Here is a 22,810-nt window from a genome sequence, read left to right on the forward strand (position 1 = left end):
ATCTGGTGTTGGGTTGGTAAATTGCAATTATTTGTGAACTCATTAAGTATATTAAGTGTTATTTACCTGTCCTGGAAATTTTATTTGTACAGACCAAAATCTGCACCCTCATCCCAGCCCAGTGCCAATGGAGTACAGACGGAAGGGCTAGACTATGACAGATTGAAGCAGGTATGGGTCCAGTGTCAGCTTTCTGCTAATTGTACTTATATGTTTGTTTATTTATTTCTTTCAACTTTTACCCTGAAATAATTTCAAATTTAGAGGAAAGTTTAAAAAATAACACAAACCCCACAGAGAGAACTCCAGCATACCTCACACTGCCCCCAAATACCAATTTTAACATTTTGCCACTTTGGCTGATCCTTCTTTTGCTTTTAGTCTATCTGAACATTTGAGAACAGGTTGAATATATCCTAATCCTTGAACACGTAATACCTCCATATACATTTCTTATAAACAAGGATATTCACTTATGTACTCACCTTAAGAACAGTTAAAAATATTTAACATTAAGATGAAACTTATAGCCTATATTCCAGTTTATTGTTCTGACCCAATAATGCCCCTTTGAGCTTTTTTCTCTTCTATTCCTAGATCCCAGCAGCATTTATTGTAATTATTTGTCATTATCTCTTGAGGTTCTTTTCTTTTTTTAATACATGGAAACATATATATAACATTAATCTTCCCATCTTGACCCCTCTCAGTCATACCACTCAGTGGGATTGACCACATTCAGCATGTTACAGTACCCTCACCACCTTCCATTACTGTAACTTTACCTTCACCCCAAAAGGAACCTATACACATTTTGTATTAATTCCCTGTTTTGGATGGCTAAAGCTGCCAGAATGCAATATACCAGAAATGGATTGGCTTTTTCAATGGGGATTTATTAGTTACAAGTTGCAGTTCTTAGGCCATGAAAATTCCCAGATTAAGGCAACAACAAGATTATACTGTCACTGAGGAAAGACTGATGGCATCTGGGGTGCCTCTGTCACATGGGAAGGTCCATGGCAACATCTGCTGGTCCTTCTCCCCAAAAAGTCTCTGTACCTCTGGGAATCCTTGCTTTTTTCTCCTGGGGCGTTTCTGTCTCTGTCTTCTCTCTCCATGAGCTCTTTTAAAGGATTCCAGTAAAGGCTTAAGACCCATCTTGAATTGGGTAGGTCTCATCTCCATGGAAACAACCTAATCAAAAATTCCCACCCACAATAGGTCTGCTCGCAGGAGGATGGATTAAAAGAACATGGTCTTTCCTGGGGTAAATAACAGATTCAAACCAACACACTCAGCATTGCCCCTTCCCCCAACCCCTGGTAACCTATACTGTACTTTCTACTTCTCTGAGTTTGCATATCTTCATATATTTTCTTTGTGGTTACCATGTACCCTAAATTTAAAACCCTAAGTTTATTTTTGTTACCAACTTAACAACTTCAATAATATATATATAAGCTATGTTCTGTCCCCTACCTTTGTGTAGTTCTTGCCACAGATTACATATTCATATGAGTCCAAAACCATTGATTTTTCATTCTATTATATATATGCTCTTCTGATTTTGTAGGAAGTAAAAAGTGGAGTTGCAAATCAAAAATACAGTAGTACTGGTATTTATATTTACTCATGTCATTATCTTTACTAGAGATCTTATTTCTTCCTGTGGCTTAAGTCAATTGTCTACTGTCCTTTCCTTTAAACCTGCAAAACTCTTAGCATTTTTTGTAGGGCCAGTCCAGTGGTGACATTGTTTAGCCCCTCATCTTTTGTTTATTTGGTGTTGCCTTAATCCCTTCATCATTTAAAAAAAATTTTTTTTTTAATTTTGAAATATAGCATAAATACAAAAAAAGCAATAAATTTCCAAGTACATTTTAACAAGTAGTTATGAAACACATTTTAGAGTTTGATATGAGTTATGGTCGCATAGGTTTTCATTTTTTCTTCTAGCTGCTCCAAGACATTGAAGAAAAACAAATATTGATATGCTGATTCAGCAGTCATACTCATTTCTTAAATCTTCTCTTCTCTGTTATACTCCTCCTTCTCTTTTTTTTCTTTTTTGTGAAAAATACCATATATACAGAAAAAGCAATGAATTTCAAAGTACATCGCAACAGTCTGTTCTACAATAGATTTCAGAGTTTGGTATGGGTTGCAGTTCCACAATTTAAGGTGTTTTACGTCTAGTTAATCTAACATACTGGAGATTAAAGAAGTATCAGTATAATGATTCAGCAGTCATACTCATTTGCTAAACCCTATGTTCTCTGAATAACTCTACCATCACCTTTGATCTTTCTCCCACTCTTTAGGGGTATTTGGGCTATGCCCATTATAAATCTTTCATGTTGGAAGGTGCTATTGATAGTAATAGAAAGAACTAGTTGATGTTCTGGAGAGGCTGGCCCCTCTGCATTTCAGGACTTATCTGGTCCAGGGACCCACCTGGAGGTTGTAGGTTTCTGGAAAGTTACCCTAGTGTATGAACCTTTGTAGACTCTTACATAATGCCCTAGGGTTCTTTAGGATTGGCAGGAATGGTTTTGGTTGGGGTTTGGATCTGCCTTCAGTTCTATGTATTTCCTTGTAATTAAATTCCACCTCATTAACTAACTGTTCACCCATCTCAACCTTCTGTGTCTCCAGGTCCCTTGTATTTTATATTATAAATCTCTGATTTTACCTTTACCATGGTCATAAAAGTGGAGTCATACAGTATCTGTCCTTTAGTGTCTGGCTTATTTCACTCATTATGTCCTCAAGACTTATCCATTCTTGTCATGTGGTTCAGGATGTCTTTCGTCTTACTGCTGTCAAGTATTCCATCATATGTACATACCACATTTTGTTAATCCACTTGTCTGTTTATGGCACTTGGATTGCTTCCATCTTTTGGCAATTGTGAATAGTGCCACTATGAACATTGGTGTGCAAATGTCGGTTTATGTCACTGCTTTCAGCTCATAGATACTGAATAATGGTATTGCCGGGTCAGATGGCAGCTTGATATTTAGTTTTCTGAGGAACTACTAGACTGTCTTTCATAGTGGCTATACCAATATAAACCCCCCAGGGGGTGTTCTCCTTCATCTCCAAGGGTTGCTGGCTGGTGGACTCTGCTTCATAGCTCTCATCATTCTGTCATCCTTCTCTGCTGTCTCACAATCTCCAAAGGTCGCTGGCTGGTACTCTGTGGTTTTCTCGGCCTCGTGGTTCTGCTTGGTTCTAGTTTTTTTTCCCCCTGCTTGGTTCTACTGTGGCTTTCTTGTCCTTCTCAAAATGCATCCTTTCCCAAAATGCCTCCTCTTTTATAGGATCCCAGTAAACTAATCAAGACCCATGTAGAATGGGTAGAGACAGTTACATTAAACTCCATGTAATCAAGTTTAATACCCACGATTGATTCAGTCACGTCCCTAGTGTGGACATAATCTAATAAAGATTCCAACTTACAGTACTGAATAGGAATTAGAAGAAAGCATTGCTCCCACAAGATTGATTAAGATTAAAACATGGCTTTTCTAGCACATAAATCCTTTCAAACTGGCACCCCTTTCATTTCTTTTTCCTACCTGATTGCTTTTGCTAGAACTTTTGTAGTACAGTGTTGACTAATAGTGGTGACAGAGGCATCCTTGTCTCATTCCCAATAGTATGATGCTAGCTATAGGTTTTTCATACATGCCTTTTATCTTATTGAGGAAGTTACCTTTGATTTCTACCTTTTGGAGTGTTTTTATCTGAAAAGGATGTTGAATTTTATTGAATGCTTTTTCAGCATCAATTGAGAGATACCATATGATTTTTCCCTTTTAATTTGTTAATGTGCTGTATTATGTCAACTGATTTTCTTGTGTTGAACCATCCTTGCATTTCTGATATAAACCCCACTTGGTCATTGTGTATAATCCTTTTAATGTGCTTTTAGATTCAATTTGCTGAGAATTTTTGCATCTGTGTTCATTAGATTGGTCTGTAGTTTTCCTTTCTTGTAGCATCTTTATCCAGTTTTGGATTAAAGTGATGTTAGCTTCATAAAATGAGTTAGGTAGTGTTCTGTTCCTTTTTCCTCAATTTTTGGAAATTTGAGCAGGATTGGTGTTAGTTCTATTTGGAATGTTTGATAAAATTCCTCTGTGAAGCCATCTGGCCCTGGGCTTTTCTTTGTAGGAAGATTATTTATGACTGATTTACTCTCTACTTATGATTGATTTGTTGAGATCTCTTTCTTCTTGAGTCAGTGTAACTGGTTTGTGTGTTTCTAGGAATTTGTTCAGTTCATCTAAGTTGTATAGTTTCTTGGCATATTCTTGTTCATAGTATCCTCTTATGATTTTTTTTCCCTTACTTCTTCAGGGTCTGTGGTAACTCACCCCTTCCCATTTCTGATTTTGTTTATTTGCATCCTCTCTCTTTTTTCTTTGTCAGCCTTGCTAATGGCCCATTGATTTTATTGATTTTCTCAAGGAACCAGCTTTTGGTTTTTTGTTTCTTTCTATTGTTCTTTGGTTTTCCCATTCATTTAACTCTGATTTAATCTTTTACTTCTCTTCTTATATCTATTTTGGGGCTAGTTTGCTGTTCTTTCTCAAGTTCCTCCAGTATGAGCAGTTGAGTCCTCAATTTTTGTTTCTTTTTATTTTTTAATATAGGCATTTAGGGCAACAGATTCCCCTCTCAGCAAAGCCTTTGCCACATCCCATAGTTCTGATATGCTATATTATCATTTTCATTAGTCTACAGAATGCTGCTGGTTTCTCTAGCAATTTTTCTTTGACCAGCTGGTTGTTTAAGAATGTGTTATTTAATCTCCATGTATTTGTGAATGTTCTGGTTCTTTGGTGGTTATTGATTTCCAGTTTCATTCCATTGTGATCACAGAAAGTGATATGAAGATTTTCAATGTTTTTGAATTTATAAAGACCTCTTTTATGCCCCAGCATATGATCTATGCTGGAGAATGTTCCGTGAGTACTAGAGAAGAATGTATAGCCTGGTGTTTTGGGGTATAATGACCGATATATGTCTGTTAGGTCTAATTTATTTATCAAAGTGTTTTCATTCTCTGTTTCCTTGTTGATCTTTTGTCTGGTTGTCCTGTCTGTAGAGGAGAGGGGTGTATTGAAGTCTCCTACTATTGTTGTTGAAACATCTATTGCTCCCTTCAGTTTTGCCAGTGTCTGTCTTATGTACTGTGGAGCTCCTTGATTGGGACCATAGACATTTATGATCGTTATTTCTCCTTGGTAAATTGCTCCTTTTACCAATATATAGTGTCTTTCTTTGTCTCTTCTGATGTCTTTACATTTAAAGTCTCTTTTGTCTGATATTTGTATGGCTCTCCCATCCGAGGCAGATGTGGTGTGCAGGGTTCTCCCTGTCTTTCCCTGGCCTCTGTCTTGTCCTGTGCTTGTGCTTATGGGTTGTTTGTTGTTCTCCTGTTCAAAGGAGTTTTGTTGTCCTCTCTGTTTCCCAACAAACAAACCTCTGTCTCCTGGGTGTTTAAAGCCAACAAGCCTTTGCCCCAATTTTGACTGTCTCTATAATTACTTACACTCCTTTTTTTGTCTCTAGCAGCTTTTGCCTGAGGAGTGGCATGCCTGAGAGGAGTTTCCCAAGTCAGCCTCTCCCCACTCTGCAGGGTCAGGAACCCACAGGGGGGAGTGCAGACCGGCTCCATAGTGCCCTGGCAATGGGGTCATTCAGGAAAGGTGCCAAGAGTTTCTTCCATGGCTCCCCAGAGCTGCGCTTTCTTGAGTTGCTGGCAAATAGAGCCCTTCAATTAACTATTCACTGCATCCACGAGGAAGTGTAGCCTTTGCCTCGGGCCTGTTGAAACAATGACTGCCTTCAAAGTAGGGCAGTAGTCAGAAGTCATGGTCGTGATTGGCAGTGCCCACTCCTGGTCTTGGGCAAGAGGATTTTTATGCCTCTTTCTGTAAGTCCCATATCCAGCATTCCCTCACCCCAGGCCTCCACTGGCTGCTCTCCCACAGCATTCTGTTGACGAACAGTCGCTCTCTACCCTCAGGGAAAGTTCTGAAATGGTGAGAGTTCCTTGGGCCACCACTAGACAAATTGGGCCAGCCATAGGTGTGCCCATTAAGTGCCCAAGGGTTATTCTGCTCCCTCTGGTTGCAGGATGGGGTCCACATGGAGTATGGGCCAGCTCCATGCCTACCTGGTAAGGGGCAGGGGAAGGGTCGTCAGAGCACCCCATGATCCTACCACTTTCAAGTTTTTTTTCCTCGATTCAGCCCTCATCCTGTTACTGTAGTCCTGTTTTCTGGAGTTTTGGGAGTGACGTTTGTGCTAGTTCTTGTTGGTTGTGCAAAGCTTCTGTGGGGGACAGAGTCGTAAAGCTTCTCACTCTGCCATGTCGAATGGGGCATGGGCTCTTTGTTTTCTTTAATATTTCATATGCATTTACTTGACTTGAATTATGAATGTATATAAAAGAACATATTTTAAAAATATTTTTGTACAAATTAAGCAGTGCCATTAGTTGTATTTCAAACAGGTAACAAAACATTATGTGCAGGCATTTTAATTTTATAACAAAAGTAAAAGATACTTTCCATATTTTGGATGCTTATGTATCATATGTAATCCTCTATGTGCTTAATAAAATAAGAGTGGAAGAAATAATAGTGGTTATAGGTGATGAGAATACAAGTTTAAAATTTTTTATTTTTATAAAAGGTGAAATAACTTTTTTTAAAAAATTGGCTCCCAGGGATGAGCCTAACCCTTGCATCTTGTGATTGACATTGCCTTCCTGACCTAAAGGAGGAAAATAAATGTAACAAAATAAGGTATTAGAGGCTAAGAGAGTTCCAGTAGAGTGGAGAGGCTATTCTGGATGCTGCTCTAATACAAGCTTCAGCTGGATGTTGCTGATTGCCATGGTTTACCATTTACCAATGCCAACTGACGTCATTCCTGTTAACCCTAAAGAACACCCAGGGATCTATCTGAGATCCTACAAAAGTTGCATGCATCAACTTTACTTTTCATTAACTTTACTTTTACCTAAAACCTTCAGCTAGTTCTTAGATAAGTCCTAAAACCTGTCTCTCCAAGAACAGCAACCAGCTTCATCCCCCCATCCCTTATTGTCGACACCCTTTTTCAATATCAAAAAATGTTAGAATAGGCATAACCTGTATATCCCTAAAGATTGGGAGAAGGAGCAAAGGAGGAGTTATAACAGAGAAGTTAGGACTTAACAAATGAGTATGACTTCTGAATTATTATACTGATACTTCTTTTTAGTCTCTAGTATCTTGGAGCAGCTAGAAAAAAAGCTTGAAATTGTAGAACTGTAACCCATACCAAACTTTGAAGTCTGTTCTATAACTACTTGTTAAAATGTACTTTGAAATTTATTGCTTTTTTGTATGTATGTTATATTTCACAGTGAAAAATGTTAAAAAATAAATTGATAGTGTTATAAAGTTCAAATTAAAGGTAATACATTTACTGAAACATTGATCAATGAGTGCAGATGGATCTGTAATGAAAATTTTAATTTTTGTCTTCTTACCCTGAACTTCAGGATAGCCTCAGAAAATAACAGTTTAGATAGCCATTTACAAGAATGATTTATTGACTATCTGGTAGATTTAAGTGCTAGGGAAGAATATTAAAACAATTTACCAAGGTTAGTAGTCTAGGAAGTAGAATTGTGCCTGGAAACAAAAACCACACATAATATTTCATACATCCTTTAAGTTTATTAGCAAGAATCTTTTTAGCAGTAGTTTGTTTTTTTGTATTTCTGATGTTTTTCTTTAATATTTTAGGACATTTTAGATGAAATGAGAAAAGAGTTAACAAAACTAAAAGAAGAGCTCATCGATGGTAAGTGTCTAAAACTTGCCTCCCCTTTAAAATAATGTTGTGTAGCCATTTTAAAGAAAATGCAAATAAATGAAGTAATGTCCAATTTATTATTACTTGATAACCTAGAGCAATTGTTTTTCCATAGCTCTCTACCCTGTGTTCGGTTTAAGATATTGGGAGAGTGCTCTCCTTCATATGACAGAAATTATTTGTTAAACAGGATCCCTGTGTTTCAGGTGTTGTGATGTCAGAGGGAAAGCCCTGTGAACCAATTTTTCGGTTTCAGTAAAAGATGCAAATCAGTATTTCTTTTTATTGCTGTTAGAGTAAAATCCTTATGATTTCTTAAGAATGAACTGCTCATTTGTTTTACCTGATCATTATATTTACTTTAGATACTTTTCCTTTTCTACACAGCAATCAGGCAGGAACTGAGCAAGTCAAATACCGCATAAAGAAAAAACTAAGGAGAGATAAGACTTTAATCTGGAGGAAAAAAACACCCACAAACAGCAACTGTTAACATCATCAAACCCCTACCTTTTGTGAGCTGTAAGAAGAAAATGGAGACAAACAGTTGGAAGGAGGGAAAACGAACATATGTTGAAAGTCTTCAGACATATCACTCTGGCGAAAAGCCATTTCCCTCCCGGTTTGCTGCTTTTTTCTGACCTTTACAACAGGGTGGAAGAGCGTGTCTAAGAGTTCCTGTAACAATTATGCAGAAAATACTATACTCATCAGGCAAGATCACAGTGCATCATAATATTCTCATCAAGATAAAATTGCACATTTTCCACCATCCATTGCTTAAAGAGGAGAAAGGCTTTAGAAGTTTTTTTCCCAGAGTGTGCTGATGAAGAATTTAGCAAGTTATGCTATTGTAAATGTTTCTCTCAGGTTTGTCTTCCTATCATATTTGATATTCCATTAAATAAATGAGATCAGCCTTTTATAGGCGAAGATCAGAAAATATGGAACAAATGGAATTGTATGTGTTTTCAAAGAGTGATATTTATAAGAAAGTGTCCTAGAAATGATTCGTCCAGCTTGAGGAATTTTAGATGATAGGAAGTCTCTTGAATTAGCCTTCATGCAGTTTTGTAGATTAAAACAAAATCCATCCAGAATTTAAAGATTTAGATGCCTTCCTAAATTGTTACAATGCTTTACCAAATCTATGACTTCTACATAACACAAACCAGTGGTCAAATATAAGACAATATATTGTAGATTTACTGTAGGTTTTCAACCTTTTTTAGATTTATGCATGTAAACATTTTTATAATGTAATTACAACCACCACAAAATGAGCTTTTTTAATTGAAGACAGTAATGCATGTCACAGTAATATGTAGTGGGCTTTTCAAGGCCTAGTCCCAGGGAAAACGTTTTGTAGAGTATAGGGGCGTGGGAGGAAGGGAAGGAATAATTTTTTATTTAATTTCCACACTACCTTTTTCTCAGTTACCTGCATGTACAATGATGAGGAATATTTTGTGACTTTAATTGATAAATATGTTAACAGAACCAAGTACGTAATCTTCTACTTCATGTCTTCAGCTATTTGTATTTTAACTTCAGTAATTTCAGTGACCTGAAACATGATTCTGAGTTTCACATGAAGTATATCTTATTCTGGAACTCAAGAGCTTGATCACTGAATTGGGCAATTGTTATCACCCAAATGCCCCTGCAGTTGGGCAGGGTCGGGGTACATGCTCCTGGTGGAAAGACAAGAAGCAACAATGGCAGCAATTAAGGTCACAGAAGTTAGGTAATGAGAAAACAATTTTCTTTTAATAAATAAAGTGAAACTTGGGTGGTGGGAAGAGTGTTCGTGAATGATCCACTCCCTTTTCTTTTCTTTGACGCTGATTAGATTAAAATAGGGGAAAAATACTATATGTTGCAAGGACAGCTTTTTGGAAATTTAGCAAATAAAAAATTCTCCATGCTCTCCATCTTGATTCATGCTTAAGTTGTCATGTGCCATATGTGCTCTGAAATCTTTGATTATTGGAAGCTTTACTAAATATTTGGAAGAAATTCATTTACTCTGCTTTCTAGGTACCTTAAACATTTCAGTTCATAAGACAAAAGGTTGTTGATAGCATTGTTTTCTAAATGCTGCAGATTTACAGCCATTACCACTTCAAAGAGGTTAGAATGAGGGAATATTTTTCCGTGTTAAAATAGTTGCTATTTCTGTAGAAACTTCTTTTTAAGATTGAACTGTGATGGATGAGCTATCATAATTCATGTATACAGTTCTTTTTTCTATCAACTGCAGTTCATTGTCATGCAATACTAGTAAAGCCATTAATGATGCAGCAAGCTTATAAAGTTCTATTTTCTAAAAGAAACAGGAGGCATTTTCATCTTTATTAATGTACTTTTGGTTATGCAAACGCTTCGATAATATGAACATTTATGTCCCCTATAAATCTGGTCAGAAATCTCTTTTGATTTTGTTGGTTAAGTTATATAGTCTATAGTAGGATAGATGAAGTACTGGGTCCAGTGGTCCAAAGTAAGATGAAAGACTAAAATAAAATCCTAGATCTTAAAAGAAACTGGTTTATGCACTAAACGTTTTGTGCCTTGGTCTAATATTAACACAATGTCTGTGTAAAATGACAAAAAAAGAACCAGTGTTGAATCACGCTATATTTTCCATCATTTTGCGTTATCCCAGATTGCTAAATGTGTCCTTTCCAAGAAGTTTGATTGAATTACTGTACATTCACTGTCATTCATGACAGTTGTGTCATTGTTAGAGATTTCAGTAATTAAAATGGGAAACAGAAGCTTAAGTTATTTTCCTTATTATCAAAACTATGTTCCTTGGAACCACATTATTATGATGGTTTTTGTGCTTTTGTACATTGGATGTCTTAAGCTGAGTACAGTTTAGGGGATCCTTTCTAATTACGGGAAGGTACTGCTTTCCTCAACACTGTGATCTGATCTGTGACAAATCTGTACTATACACTATTGTACATGGCTAACAAGTCAATTGCAAACAAACTGAATGTACAAATCTTAGTGCTGGTGCTGAAATCTCTTCAGAAGAATCATCATGATTTAAAAGTTTGTTTAAAAATTTGCAAGCATCAAGTGTCAATCAAAACTGAAGATGAAACACTAATGAATGTTGAATTCTCATGCTTTAGGTGTACTTCCTTTTTAGTTGTATTTTTTTCAGTTCTTTGCTATTTTTACCGTACTGTTTCATTTAAATTTCCTACACGCTAACTTTGTTTGTGCGATTGAAATAAAATTGCAGTATATACATATTGCTTGTTTGTGACACTTAGATAATCTCCTTAGATAATCTGTTGGTTCTAAAATAAGTTCTATTGAATGTGAAAACAACTTTTAATGTCTCTGTCTTCATCACTTAAGGTTTACATATCATTCACTAGTCTTTAAAGAAAGATTTCATAAAATTCATGCACATACGGAAAAGGGAGTATATCTAATTTTTGTGTGAAATGATTGCTGGGTATCCTCTGTTCTTACGTTCAGCCAACTTGACACAGTGTTGTACAATCAAGAGAATGGAAAATTTAAAATTTTTCCTCCATTTCTATGCAATATAAGTACTTACATTTTTTTAAGTACTTAAAATTTTCCTTTTACATTCTTTGCAGGGTAAGGGCATTACCAAGTAATAAATTTTAAATATAGTAAACCCTTTATCTCTAGTTCTTATCTATACATTATGCCTGTTTTTTAAATTGTGTTTTAGATATAAGCAGCACTACTTTCATCTGATTCTTATAAAGTATTAATTTTTACTTTCATCTCAAAATTCTAATGTCCTCATTAGAAATAGAACAATCTTTGTTTTCTTTTAAGGAAAGAGTCCAGTTTTCCTCTTTCTTCCTCCATTTTCCCCACTTCTCTGGATTGCATGTTTTACTCATTAACATTTGCAGCACACTCCACAGTTGTAAAAATACAGTATCAACAAAATTTTCTGTCTTTTCAGTCTCAGGTGCTTGCTTCTCTTCATATATAAACCAAAATATTTGTCTGCAAACTAAGTCATTTCCTATTCAAAAATGAATGAACAGAGGGCAGGTAGCGGTGGCTCGTGGCAGATTTCTCACCTGCCACGCCAGAGACCCGGGTTCTATTCCCGGAGCCTGCCCATGTGAAAAAAAAGAATGAACAGAAACTTTTAAATTCACCCTGCTGCGACACATTTGTATGTCTCCTAAATTGGTGTGTGCTTTCTGTGCCATTGTGACGAATGGCCTTTAAATTCTAAGTCATGTTATCCAATGAAGCAGTGTACAAAGGTGAATAGCAAGGTCTCTACAATTCCTTTTTGTCATCAAGATTTCATAATTCTTTTATGTAGCTGCTATAAAATCCACTTTCCTGAGGGTATTTACTCTGGCATTCACCTCAAAACCGAAACCTGTTTCTGATAGTGCCATTTTTTGTTTTTAATAGTAGGATGAATTAGTATCTGTACATCTTTCTAGAGCTCTAAGTACTGAGTAAGGGATTCCGGTTATATTGAAATCACTGATCCTTTTTCACTACAAAGCCATTTGGTATTTATAAGCACTTTTGAAGTCAACTTTGAGTGTTCATAAGGAATCTCAGTGAGTCTGAGCGACCACAATTGTTCTAGATAAACTTTGACTACACAAAGACATTTCACTGAGTTTGGCTTTTAAGTACAGCTTTTCATTCTTTTTAAAACTTAGGCCCTGTTCCTTGAACAACATAGACCCTAGGTGTGAGTAATAAAAATAAATGATTTTGAGGCCCTTAGAGTATAAAAGAGTGATTTCCTTCTGCTGCGCCAGTTTCCTCTTTACATCACTGTTTTCGTGGTTTGAATCACGGGACCTGATTGTGGCTTTAGTGCCTTCTTCCCTGTCTATGACTTTTTGCCATTTAGAAACCTTATTCATCTCTAAAAAGCAATCTAAATAATATCATGAGATCACATGAGACCATGCTTCAAATATGATATGTTAATGATAGTCGTTTTGACTCTGGTCCGGCAAGAAATAAACAGACTTTCTAGAGCTGGGCAGAGTGAAGTACCCTTTCTGGTGAGGCATACACGTTGGTGTTTTTTTGTGTCCCTAAACCTACTGTGCTCTTGCTTAGTCCATGACTTGCATCCTTGAGAAGAAAAGGAGTAATATTACCCTTCCCCTGCTGTGTTCTTACTATACAGAAGTATACAAGTTATTACTCCTTCCTGGTTCCTTCTTTTTTTTTTTATTTTATTTTTATTTATTTTTTATTTATTTATTTTTTTTATTTTATTTTATTTTTTTAAATTTTTTTATTGATCAAAAAAAAGAAAAGAAATTAACACAACATTTAGAAATCATTCCATTCTACAAATGCACTCAGTAATTTTTAGTATCATCACATAGATGTATGATCATCATTTCTTAGTACATTTGCATTGATTTAGGAAAAGAACTAGCAAAACAGCAGAAAAAAATATAGAATGTTAATATAGAGAAGAGAATTAAAATAATAATACTAATAATATATATATATATATAAAAAGGAAAAAGAAAAAAACAAAAACAAAAGATACAAACACACAAACAAAAAACCATATTTCAGGTGCAGCTTCATTCAGTGTTCCAACATAGTTACATTACACTTAGGTATTATTGTGCTGTCCATTTTTGAGTTTTTGTATCTAGTCCTGTTGCACAGTCTGTATCCCTTCAGCTCCAATTACCCATTATCTTACCCTGTTTCTAACTCCTGCTGGTCTCTGTTACCAATGATATATTCCAAGCTGATTCTCAAATGTCGGTTCACATCAGTGGGACCTTACAGTATTTGTCCTTTAGTTTTGGGCTAGACTCACTCAGCATAATGTTCTCTAGGTCCATCCATGTTATTACATGCTTCATAAGTTTAGTCTGTCTTAAAGCTGCATAATATTCCATCGTAGGTATACGCCACAGTTTGTTTAGCCACTCGTCTGTTGATGAACATTTTGGCTGTTTCCATCTCTTTGCAATTGTAGATAATGCTGCTATAAACACTGGTGTGCAAATGTCCATCTGTGTCTTTGCCCTTAAGTCCCTTGAGTAGATACCTAGCAGTGGTATTGCTGGGTCGTAATCCATTCTGTCATTCTATGTCTTTTGATTGGGAAATTCAGTCCATTAACTTTTAGTATTATTACTGTTTGGATAATATTTTCCTCTACCATTTTGGCTTTTGTATTATATATATCATATCTGATTTTCCTTCTTTCTACACTTTACTCCATACCTCTCTCTTCTGTCTTTTCATATCTGACTCTAGTGCTCCCTTTAGTATTTCTTGCAGAGCTGGTCTCTTGGTCACAAATTCTCTCAGTGACTTTTTGTCTATAAATGTTTTAATTTCTCCTTCATTTTTGAAGGACAATTTTGCTGGATATAGGAGTCTTGGTTGGCAGTTTTTCTCTTTTAGTAATTTAAATATATCATCCCACTGTCTTCTAGCTTCCATGGTTTCTGCTGAGAAATCTACACATAGTCTTATTGGGTTTCCCTTGTATGTGACAGATTGTTTTTCTCTTGCTGCTTTCAAGATCCTCTCTTTCTCTTTGACCTCTGACATTCTAACTAGTAAGTGTCTTGGAGAACGCCTATTTGGGTCTATTCTCTTTGGGGTGCACTGCACTTCTTGGATCTGTAAATTTAGGTCTTTCATAAGAGTTGGGAAATTTTCAGTGATAATTTCTTCCATTAGTTTTTCTCCTCCTTTTCCCTTCTCTTCTCCTTCTGGGACACCCACAACACGTATATTTGTGCGCTTCATATTGTCATTCAGTTCCCTGATCCCCTGCTCAAGTTTTTCCATTCTTTTCCCTATAGTTTCTGTTTCTTTTTGGAATTCACATGTTCCATCCTCCAGTTCACTAATTGTAGCTTCTGTCTCTTTAGATCTACCATTGTAGGTATCCATTGTTTTTTCCATTTTTTCTTCTTTGTCCTTCACTCCCATAAGTTCTGTGATTTGTTTTTTCAGATTTTCTATTTCTTCTTTTTGTTCAGCCCATGTCTTCTTCATGTCCTCCCTCAATTTATTGATTTGGTTTTTGAAGAATTTTTCCATTTCTGTTCGTATATTCAGCATTAGTTGTCTCAGCTCCTGTATCTCATTTGAACTATTGGTTTGTTCCTTTGACTGGGCCATATCTTCAATTTTCCGAGCGTCATCCATTATTTTCTGCTGGTGTCTGGGCATTTGATCAGATTTCCCTGGGTGTGGGACCCAGCTGGTTGAAAGCTTTTTCTGTGAAATCTCTGGGCTCTGTTTTTCTTTTCCTGCCCAGTAGGTGGCGCTCGTGGCGCTCGTCTGTCTGCACGGCAGTCGGCCCGGGAAACCGCGCGTGGAGGTGGGGGTCGCTGGCCGCCGCGGCTTGGGAGAGTGCCGGTCCTAATTGCCCAGCTGGCCCGAAACGCCAAGCGTGACGGGAGGGCCCCGCTATCCAACGTTCCCAGTCAGACCGGGGAGCCACGTGCGTGGAGGGGACCCCAGTCGCCAGCCGCCCCGGCCGGGAAAACGCGCGCCCCTCGGGTAGCTCACCGCAGCAGATTCTCCCTGCCCGTTCAGCTGTTCCAGAATGGGGTACGCTGTCTTTTTGGTCTCTGTCGTGACTCCGGGAGCTGTTTCGTATTGTTTCTGTTTCTTTAGTTGCTTTTCTGGAGGAGGAACTAAGACTCGCGCGTCTTACTAAGCCGCCATCTTCTCCGGAAGTCCCCCTGGTTCCTTCTTTTTAATCCATAAGACCCCATTACAGCAATTTCTTGACAGACCAAGTGGCTTCTGTGCCATTTGAGTAAGGGCTGCTCCCTGTCCTTGCTTTATCTTAAGAAGATGAAGGTAATTGGCAGTCAGTTTGAAATTGCATGGTTGGTATTATAAAAGCTGGGTCCTGTTTTCTGACATTTTTTTTAACCATAGTTCTTGGTGCATGCATGCGTGTTAATGGGATTCATTTTGTCAACAACAAACCTCATGCTTTCCATCATTTTTTCCTTTTTAAGGGAAATTAAGTGTTTCTAATGAGTGAATGAACTAGAAAGAAAATTTTATCTTGAGACATCTGTATTCAATGCAAAATATCTGTACCAGTTACAATATTTACATATTTTCATAGAAACTTTTTGGTTTACTTGATAAGATGGGGAAGTCTGTCTGCTTGGTAATTATAGAACATTGATGATCTCTAGCTGGGAGAAAGTGGGTTGAAGGAATGAATTAGGGTGAGCTGTATTTGTGCTGGAGCAGAACAAGACTTCAGGCAGAGGTGTGTCCTTGTAATTTAAAGCCTTCTATTGCCTTGTTTCTAGGAGATTTCAAAACCTCTTATTTGTCTTAGAGTAAAACTAGTTCATTGTGCTTTCTGCTGACTCTTCGAGGAGTCAGAATGAAAGCTTGTGAATGACAGGAACACTTTTTTGGTGTTCTTTTTTTTTGAGGGGAAGGGGAGTCAGCCATGAACCTCTCTTGTTTGTTAAGGAACGAAATACATGGCTGACATGTATTTTGCATATGAGATTTACCACGTTAAATACACTTTTCACACCTACCGAGCTGATGGACCAAAAACATTTAGTAGCAAGAAGAGCATAATAGATGAAATTTAAAGGTGAATTTCTTATGGTCCACCTAGTCACAGAATAGCCTTTCATGGTATATACATGGCTTAGAATTGGGATTTCATTCCTCTCATTTGCTCCAAATTTTAGAACTAGAAATGTGCATGTTTGTCCATAAAAGATTATGCAGAGCTGTTTTCTGTGCTTAAGATGTAAACATGTGTTGCCCATAAATATTATCACGACTTTCAGAATTAAGGGATGCACTTCATAAGGCATATTCTGAAATCACGTTCTAAAAGTTAAGGGTCAGGCGTGCAAAGGTTGTTCAGTGGTAGAATTCTCACCAGCCATGCTGGAGACCTGGGTTCAACTCCTGGCCCATGCACTTCCCAAAACAAACAAGCAAACAAAAATTCAAAAATGGCGCTGCAATAGTGGGATACTAACATGGAAGAAGAATGAAATGTGATCCCGCCATACAGCATACAAAAAAATAAAAAGGTGACAAACATATACAAGGTATACTTTAATTATAATTAGAAATAATTTATTATGGCATCCCACATATCTTAATGGAATTTGTGAGTTACAGGCCTTGCTGGACTCAGAAGTAAAGGAAACTTGTACAACTTGTTTTAAAGCAATGAACTGTGAGTTGCTGCCTAATTCAAAAATCCAAATAAAACAATATTTTATTGTCAGGAAATGTCTTTTGAGATTGGCATATCTGTCAAGGATAAGAAGAGGAAATGGAAGAGAGGGTGAGAAGTGAAGCCAAAATCATTCCAAGAGTAGGATTAAATAGTGCCTGATTTTTTAAAAATTTATTTATTAATTAAAAAAATAAAACAACATACATAATCAATAATTCACAATATCATCACTTAGTTGCATATTCATCATTTCTTAGAACATTGGCATTAATTCAGAAAAAGAAATAAAAAGACAATAGAAAAAGAAATAAAACGAACACAGGAAAGAAAAAAAAGATTATACCTACCATACCCCTTACCCCTTGCTTTCATTGATTACTAGCATTTAAACTAAATTTATTTTAGCATTTGTTCCCCCTATTATTTATTTTTATTCCATATGTTCTACTCCTTTGGTCACAAGGTAGATAAAAGCATCAGACACAAGGTTTTCACAATCACACAGTCACATTGTGACAGCTGTATCATTATTCAATCATCCTTAAGAAACATGGCTACTGGAACACAGCTCTACATTTTCAGGAAGTTCCCTCCAGCCTCTCCATTACATCTTGAATAACAAGATAATATCTACTTGATGCATAAGAATAACCTCCAGGATAACCTCTGGACTCTGTTTGGAATCTCTCAGCCATTGACACTTTGTCTCATTTCCCTCTTCCCCCTTTTGGTCGAGAAGGTTTTCTCAATCCCTTGATGCTAAGTCTCAGCTCATTCTAGGGTTTTTCTCAATCCCTTGATGCTGAGTCTCTGTTCATTCAAAGATCTCTGTCCCACATTGCCAGGAAGGTCCACACCCCTGGGAGTCATGTCCCACGTAGAGAGGGGTAGGATGGTGAGACTGCTCGTTGTGTTGGCTGGAGAGAGGGGCCACATCTGAGCAACAAAAGAGGCTCTCTTGGGGGTGACTCTTAGGCCTAAATTTTAAGTAGGCTTGACCTATCCTTTGCAGGGTTAAGTTTCATATGAACAAACCCCAAGACTGGGGGCTCTGCCTATAGCTTTGGTTGTCCACACTGTTTGTGAGAATATCAAGAATTCAACTTGGGGAAGTTGAATTTCTCCTGGTTCTCACCACTCCCCGAAGGGGGCTTTGCAGATACTTTTCCACTCACTGATCGAATCACTCTGGGATTCATCGGGGCATCACTCTGGACAAACCAGCAAAACCTCATGTCCTACCTGAGATTCCAAGTACTTATGGTGTTCAATCAAACTATCTACATAAGTTATATTAGGAAATGCACTAGTCAAAATATAAATTTTTTTTTTTTTTTTTTTTTTTTTTTAAAGAGAGAGGGAGGAAAGGAAGGAAAGACAGAGAGAAGGAAGGAAGGATGGAAGGAAGGAAGGGAGGAAGAAAGGGAAACATCTTTAAACATTTTCTTGTTTTATTATATTTTGTTTGTTTGTTTTTTACATGGGCTGGGGCCGGGAATCGAACCGAGGTCCTCCGGCATGGCAGGCAAGCACTCTTGCCCGCCGAGCCACCGCGGCCCGCCCCAAAAATATAAATTTTATAACTAATAAATATTTTTTGCTTTAGTCTCACACAGAAGGTGACATTTTAAAATATTAATTACCATCTATTTTCAGTACCCTGCAATAATGACATTCCTTTGTTCTTCCTCATGCAAAAACATTTTTAAAATTTGTACATTTAGTCACTATTATTATACACTCTAGGCATTCCTAGATGATACCATCTCAATCTTTAACATCTATCTTTCCTTCTGATTTCATTTATGTCCGCAACCCTCCTCCCTCTATCATTCTCACATGCAGCTTCATTCAGTGTTTTAACATAATTATACTACATTTAGGTAGTATTGTGCTGTCCCTTTCTGAGTTTTTGTATCCAGTCCTGTTGCACAATCTTTATCCCTTCAGCTCCAATTACCCAATATCTTACCCTATTTCTATCTCCTGATGGTCTCTGTTACGAACAAAATATTCCAAGTTTATTACCAATGTCAGTTCATATCAATGAGACCATACAGTATTTGTCCTTTAGTTTTTGGCTAGTCTCACTCAGCATAATGTTCTCAAGGCCCATCCATGTTGTTACATACTTCATAAGTTTGTTCTGTCTTAAAGCTGCATAATATTCCATCGTATGTATATACCACAGTTTGTTTAGCCACTCGTCTGTTGATGGACATTTTGGCTGTTTCCATCTCTTGGTAATTGTAAATAATGCTGCTATAAACATTGTTGTGCAGATGTCCGTTTGTGTCTTTGCCCTTATGTCCTCTGAGTAGATACTTAGCAATGGTATTGCTGGGTCATATCGCAACTCTATATTCAGCTTTTTGAGGAACCGCCAAACTGCCTTCCACAGTGGTTGCACCATTTAACATTCCCACCAACAGTGGATAAGTGTGCCTCTTTCTCCGCATCCTCTCCAGCACTTGTCATTTTCTGTTTTGTTGATAATAGCCATTCTGGTGGGTGTGAGATGATATCTCATTGTGGTTTTGATTTGCATTTCTCTAATGGCCAGGGACATTGAGCATCTCTTCATGTGCCTTTTGGCCATTTGTATTTCCTCTTCTGAGAAGTGTCTGTTCAAGTCTTTTCCCCATTTTGTAATTGGATTGACTGTCTTTTTGTTGTTGAGTTGAACAATCTCTTTATAAATTCTGGATACTAGACCTTTATCTGATATGTCATTACCAAATATTGTCTCCCATTGTGTAGGCTGTCTTTCTACTTTCTTGATGAAGTTCTTTGATGCACAAAAGTGTTTAATTTTGAGGAGCTCCCATTTATTTCTTTCTTTCTTCAGTGCTCTTGCTTTAGGTGTAAGGTCCATGAAACTGCCTCCAATTATAAGATTCATAAGATATCTCCCTACATTTTCCTCTAACTGTTTTATGGTCTTAGACCTAACGTTTAGATCTTGGATCCATTTTGAGTTAACTTTTGTATAGGGTGTGAGATACGGGTCTTCTTTCATTTTTTTGTATATGGATATCCAGTTCTCTAGGCACCATTTATTGAAGAGACTGTTCTGTCCCAGGTGAGCTGGCTTGACTGCCTTATCAAAGATCAAATGTCCATAGATGAGAGGGTCTATATCTGAGCACTCTATTCGATTCCATTGGTCAATATATGTATCTTTATGCCAGTACCATGCTGTTTTGACCAGTGTGGTTTCATAATATGCCTTAAAGTCAGGCAGCATGAGACCTCCAGCTTCGTTTTTTTTCCTCAAGATACTTTTAGCAATTCGGGGCACCCTGCCCTTCCAGATAAATTTGTTTATTGGTTTTTCTATTTCTGAAAAATAAATTATTGGGATTTTGATTGGTATTGCGTTGAATCTGTAAATCAATTTAGGTAGAATTGACATTTAACTATATTTAGTCTTCCAATCCATGAACACGGTATGCCCTTCCATCTATTTAGGTCTTCTGTGATTTCTTTTACCAGTTTCTTGTAGTTTTCTTTGTATAGGTCTTTTGTCTCTTTAGTTAAATTTATTCCTAAGTATTTTATTCTTTTAGTTGCAATTGTAAATGGGATTCGTTTCTTGATTTCCCCCTCAGATTGTTCATTACTAGTGTATAGAAACACTACAGATTTTTGAATGTTGATCTCGTAAACTGCCACTCTGCTGTACTTGTTTATTAGCTCTAGTAGTTTTGCTGTGGATTTTTCAGGGTTTTCGATGTATAGTATCATATCATCTGCAAACAGTGAGAGTTTTACTTCTTCCTTTCCAATTTTGATGCCTTGCATTTCTTTTTCTTGTCTAATTGCTCTGGTTAGAACTTCCAACACAATGTTGAATACCAGTGGTGATAGTGGACATCCTTGTCTTCTTCCTGATCTTAGGGGGAAAGTTTTCAGTTTTTCTCCATTGAGGACAATTAGCTGTGGGTTTTTCATATATTCCCTTTATCATTTTAAGGAAATTCCCTTGTATTCCTATCCTTTGAAGTGTTTTCAACAGGAAAGGATGTTGAATTTTGTCAAATGCCTTCTCTGCATCAATTGAGATGATCATGTGATTTTTCTGCTTTGATTTGTTGATATGGTGTATTACATTAATTGATTTTCTTATGTTGAACCATCCTTGCATACCTGGGATGAATCTTACTTGGTCATGATGTATAATTCTTTTAATGTATTGCTGAATTCGGTTTGCTAGAATTTTGTTGAGGATTTTTGCATCTATATTCATTAGAGAGATTGGTCTGTAGTTTTCTTTTTTTGTAATATCTTTGCCTGGTTTTGGTATGAGGGTGATGTTGGCTTCATAGAATGAATTAGGTAGCTTTCCCCCCACTTCAATTTCTTTGAAGAGTTTGAGCAGGATTGGTACTAATTCTTTCTGGAATGTTGGTAGAATTCACATGTGAAGCCGTCTGGTCCTGGACTTTTCTTTTTGGGAAACTTTTTAATGACTGATTCAATTTCTTTACTTGTGATTGATTTGTTGATGTCATCTATTTCATCTTGAGTCAAAGTTAGTTGTTCATGCCTTTCTAGGAACTTGTCCATTTCATCTACATTGTTGTATTTATTGGCATAAAGTTGTTCATAGTATCCTGTTATTACCTCTTTTATTTCTGTGGGGTCAGTGGTTATGTCTCCTCTTCCATTTCTGATCTTGTTTATTTGCATCCTCTCTCCTCTTTCTGTCAATCTTGCTAAGGGCCCATCAATCTTATTGATTTTCTCATAGAACCAACTTCTGGTTTTGTTGATTTTCTTGATTGTTTCCCTGTTCTCAATTTCATTTATTTCTGCTCTAATCTTTGTTATTTCTTTCCTTTTGCTTGCTTTGGGGTTAGTTTGCTGTTCTTTCTCCAGTTCTTCCAGGTGGACAGTTAATTCCTGTATTTTTGTCCTTTCTTCTTTTCTGATATAGGCATTTAGGGCAATAAATTTCCCTCTTAGCACTGCCTTTGCTGCATCCCATAAGTTTTGATATGCTGTGTTTTCATTTTCATTTGCCTCGAGATATTTACTGATTTCTCTTGTAATTTCTTCCTTGACCCACTGGTTGTTTAAGAGTGTGTTGTTGAGCCTCCACATATTTGTGAATTTTCTGGTGCTTTGCCTATTATTGATTTCCAACTTCATTCCTTTATGATCTGAGAAAGTGTTTTGTATGATTTCAATCTTTTAAAATTTTTGAGACTTGCTTTGTGACCCAGCATATGGTCTATCTTTGAGAATGATCCATGAGCACTTGAGAAAAAGGTGTATCCTGCTGTTGTGGGGTGTAATGTCCTATAAATGTCTGCTAAGTCTAGCTCATTTATTGTAATATTCAAATTCTCTGTTTCTTTATTGATCCTCTGTCTAGATGTTCTGTCCATTGATGAGAGTGGTGAATTGAAGTCTCCAATTATGGTATATGAGTCTATTTCCCTTTTCAGTGTTTGCAGTGTATTCCTCACGTATTTTGCGGCATTCTGGTTCAGTGTGTAAATATTTATGATTGTTATGTCTTCTTGTTGAATTGTTCCTTTTATTAGTACATAGTATCCTTCTTTGTCTCTTTTAACTGTTTTACATTTGAAGTCTAATTTGTTGGATATTAGTATAGCTACTCCTGCTGTTTCTGGTTGTTATTTGCATGAAATATCTTTTCCCAACCTTTCACTTTCAACCTATGTTTAT

The 22,810-nt window shown here is 36.8% G+C and overlaps 1 protein-coding gene across 4 annotated transcripts in view; it reads left to right on the forward strand.

Annotated features, from left to right (window-relative positions):
- Positions 1-11,154, forward strand: part of ENAH (ENAH actin regulator) — a 191,591-nt gene extending 180,437 nt beyond the window's left edge. For all 4 annotated transcript variants that reach the window (XM_077168587.1, XM_077168588.1, XM_077168589.1 and 1 more), the window contains 3 exons: positions 93-171; positions 7,818-7,875; positions 8,275-11,154. In XM_077168587.1, the coding sequence (XP_077024702.1) occupies positions 93-171; positions 7,818-7,875; positions 8,275-8,312 (175 nt within the window). In that variant the 3' untranslated portion in view covers positions 8,313-11,154. The remainder of the gene's footprint in view (positions 1-92; positions 172-7,817; positions 7,876-8,274) is intronic.
- The last annotated feature ends 11,656 nt before the right edge of the window (positions 11,155-22,810 follow it).

This window comes from Tamandua tetradactyla, chromosome 7 (assembly GCF_023851605.1).
Source record: "Tamandua tetradactyla isolate mTamTet1 chromosome 7, mTamTet1.pri, whole genome shotgun sequence".
NCBI lineage: Eukaryota > Metazoa > Chordata > Mammalia > Pilosa > Myrmecophagidae > Tamandua > Tamandua tetradactyla.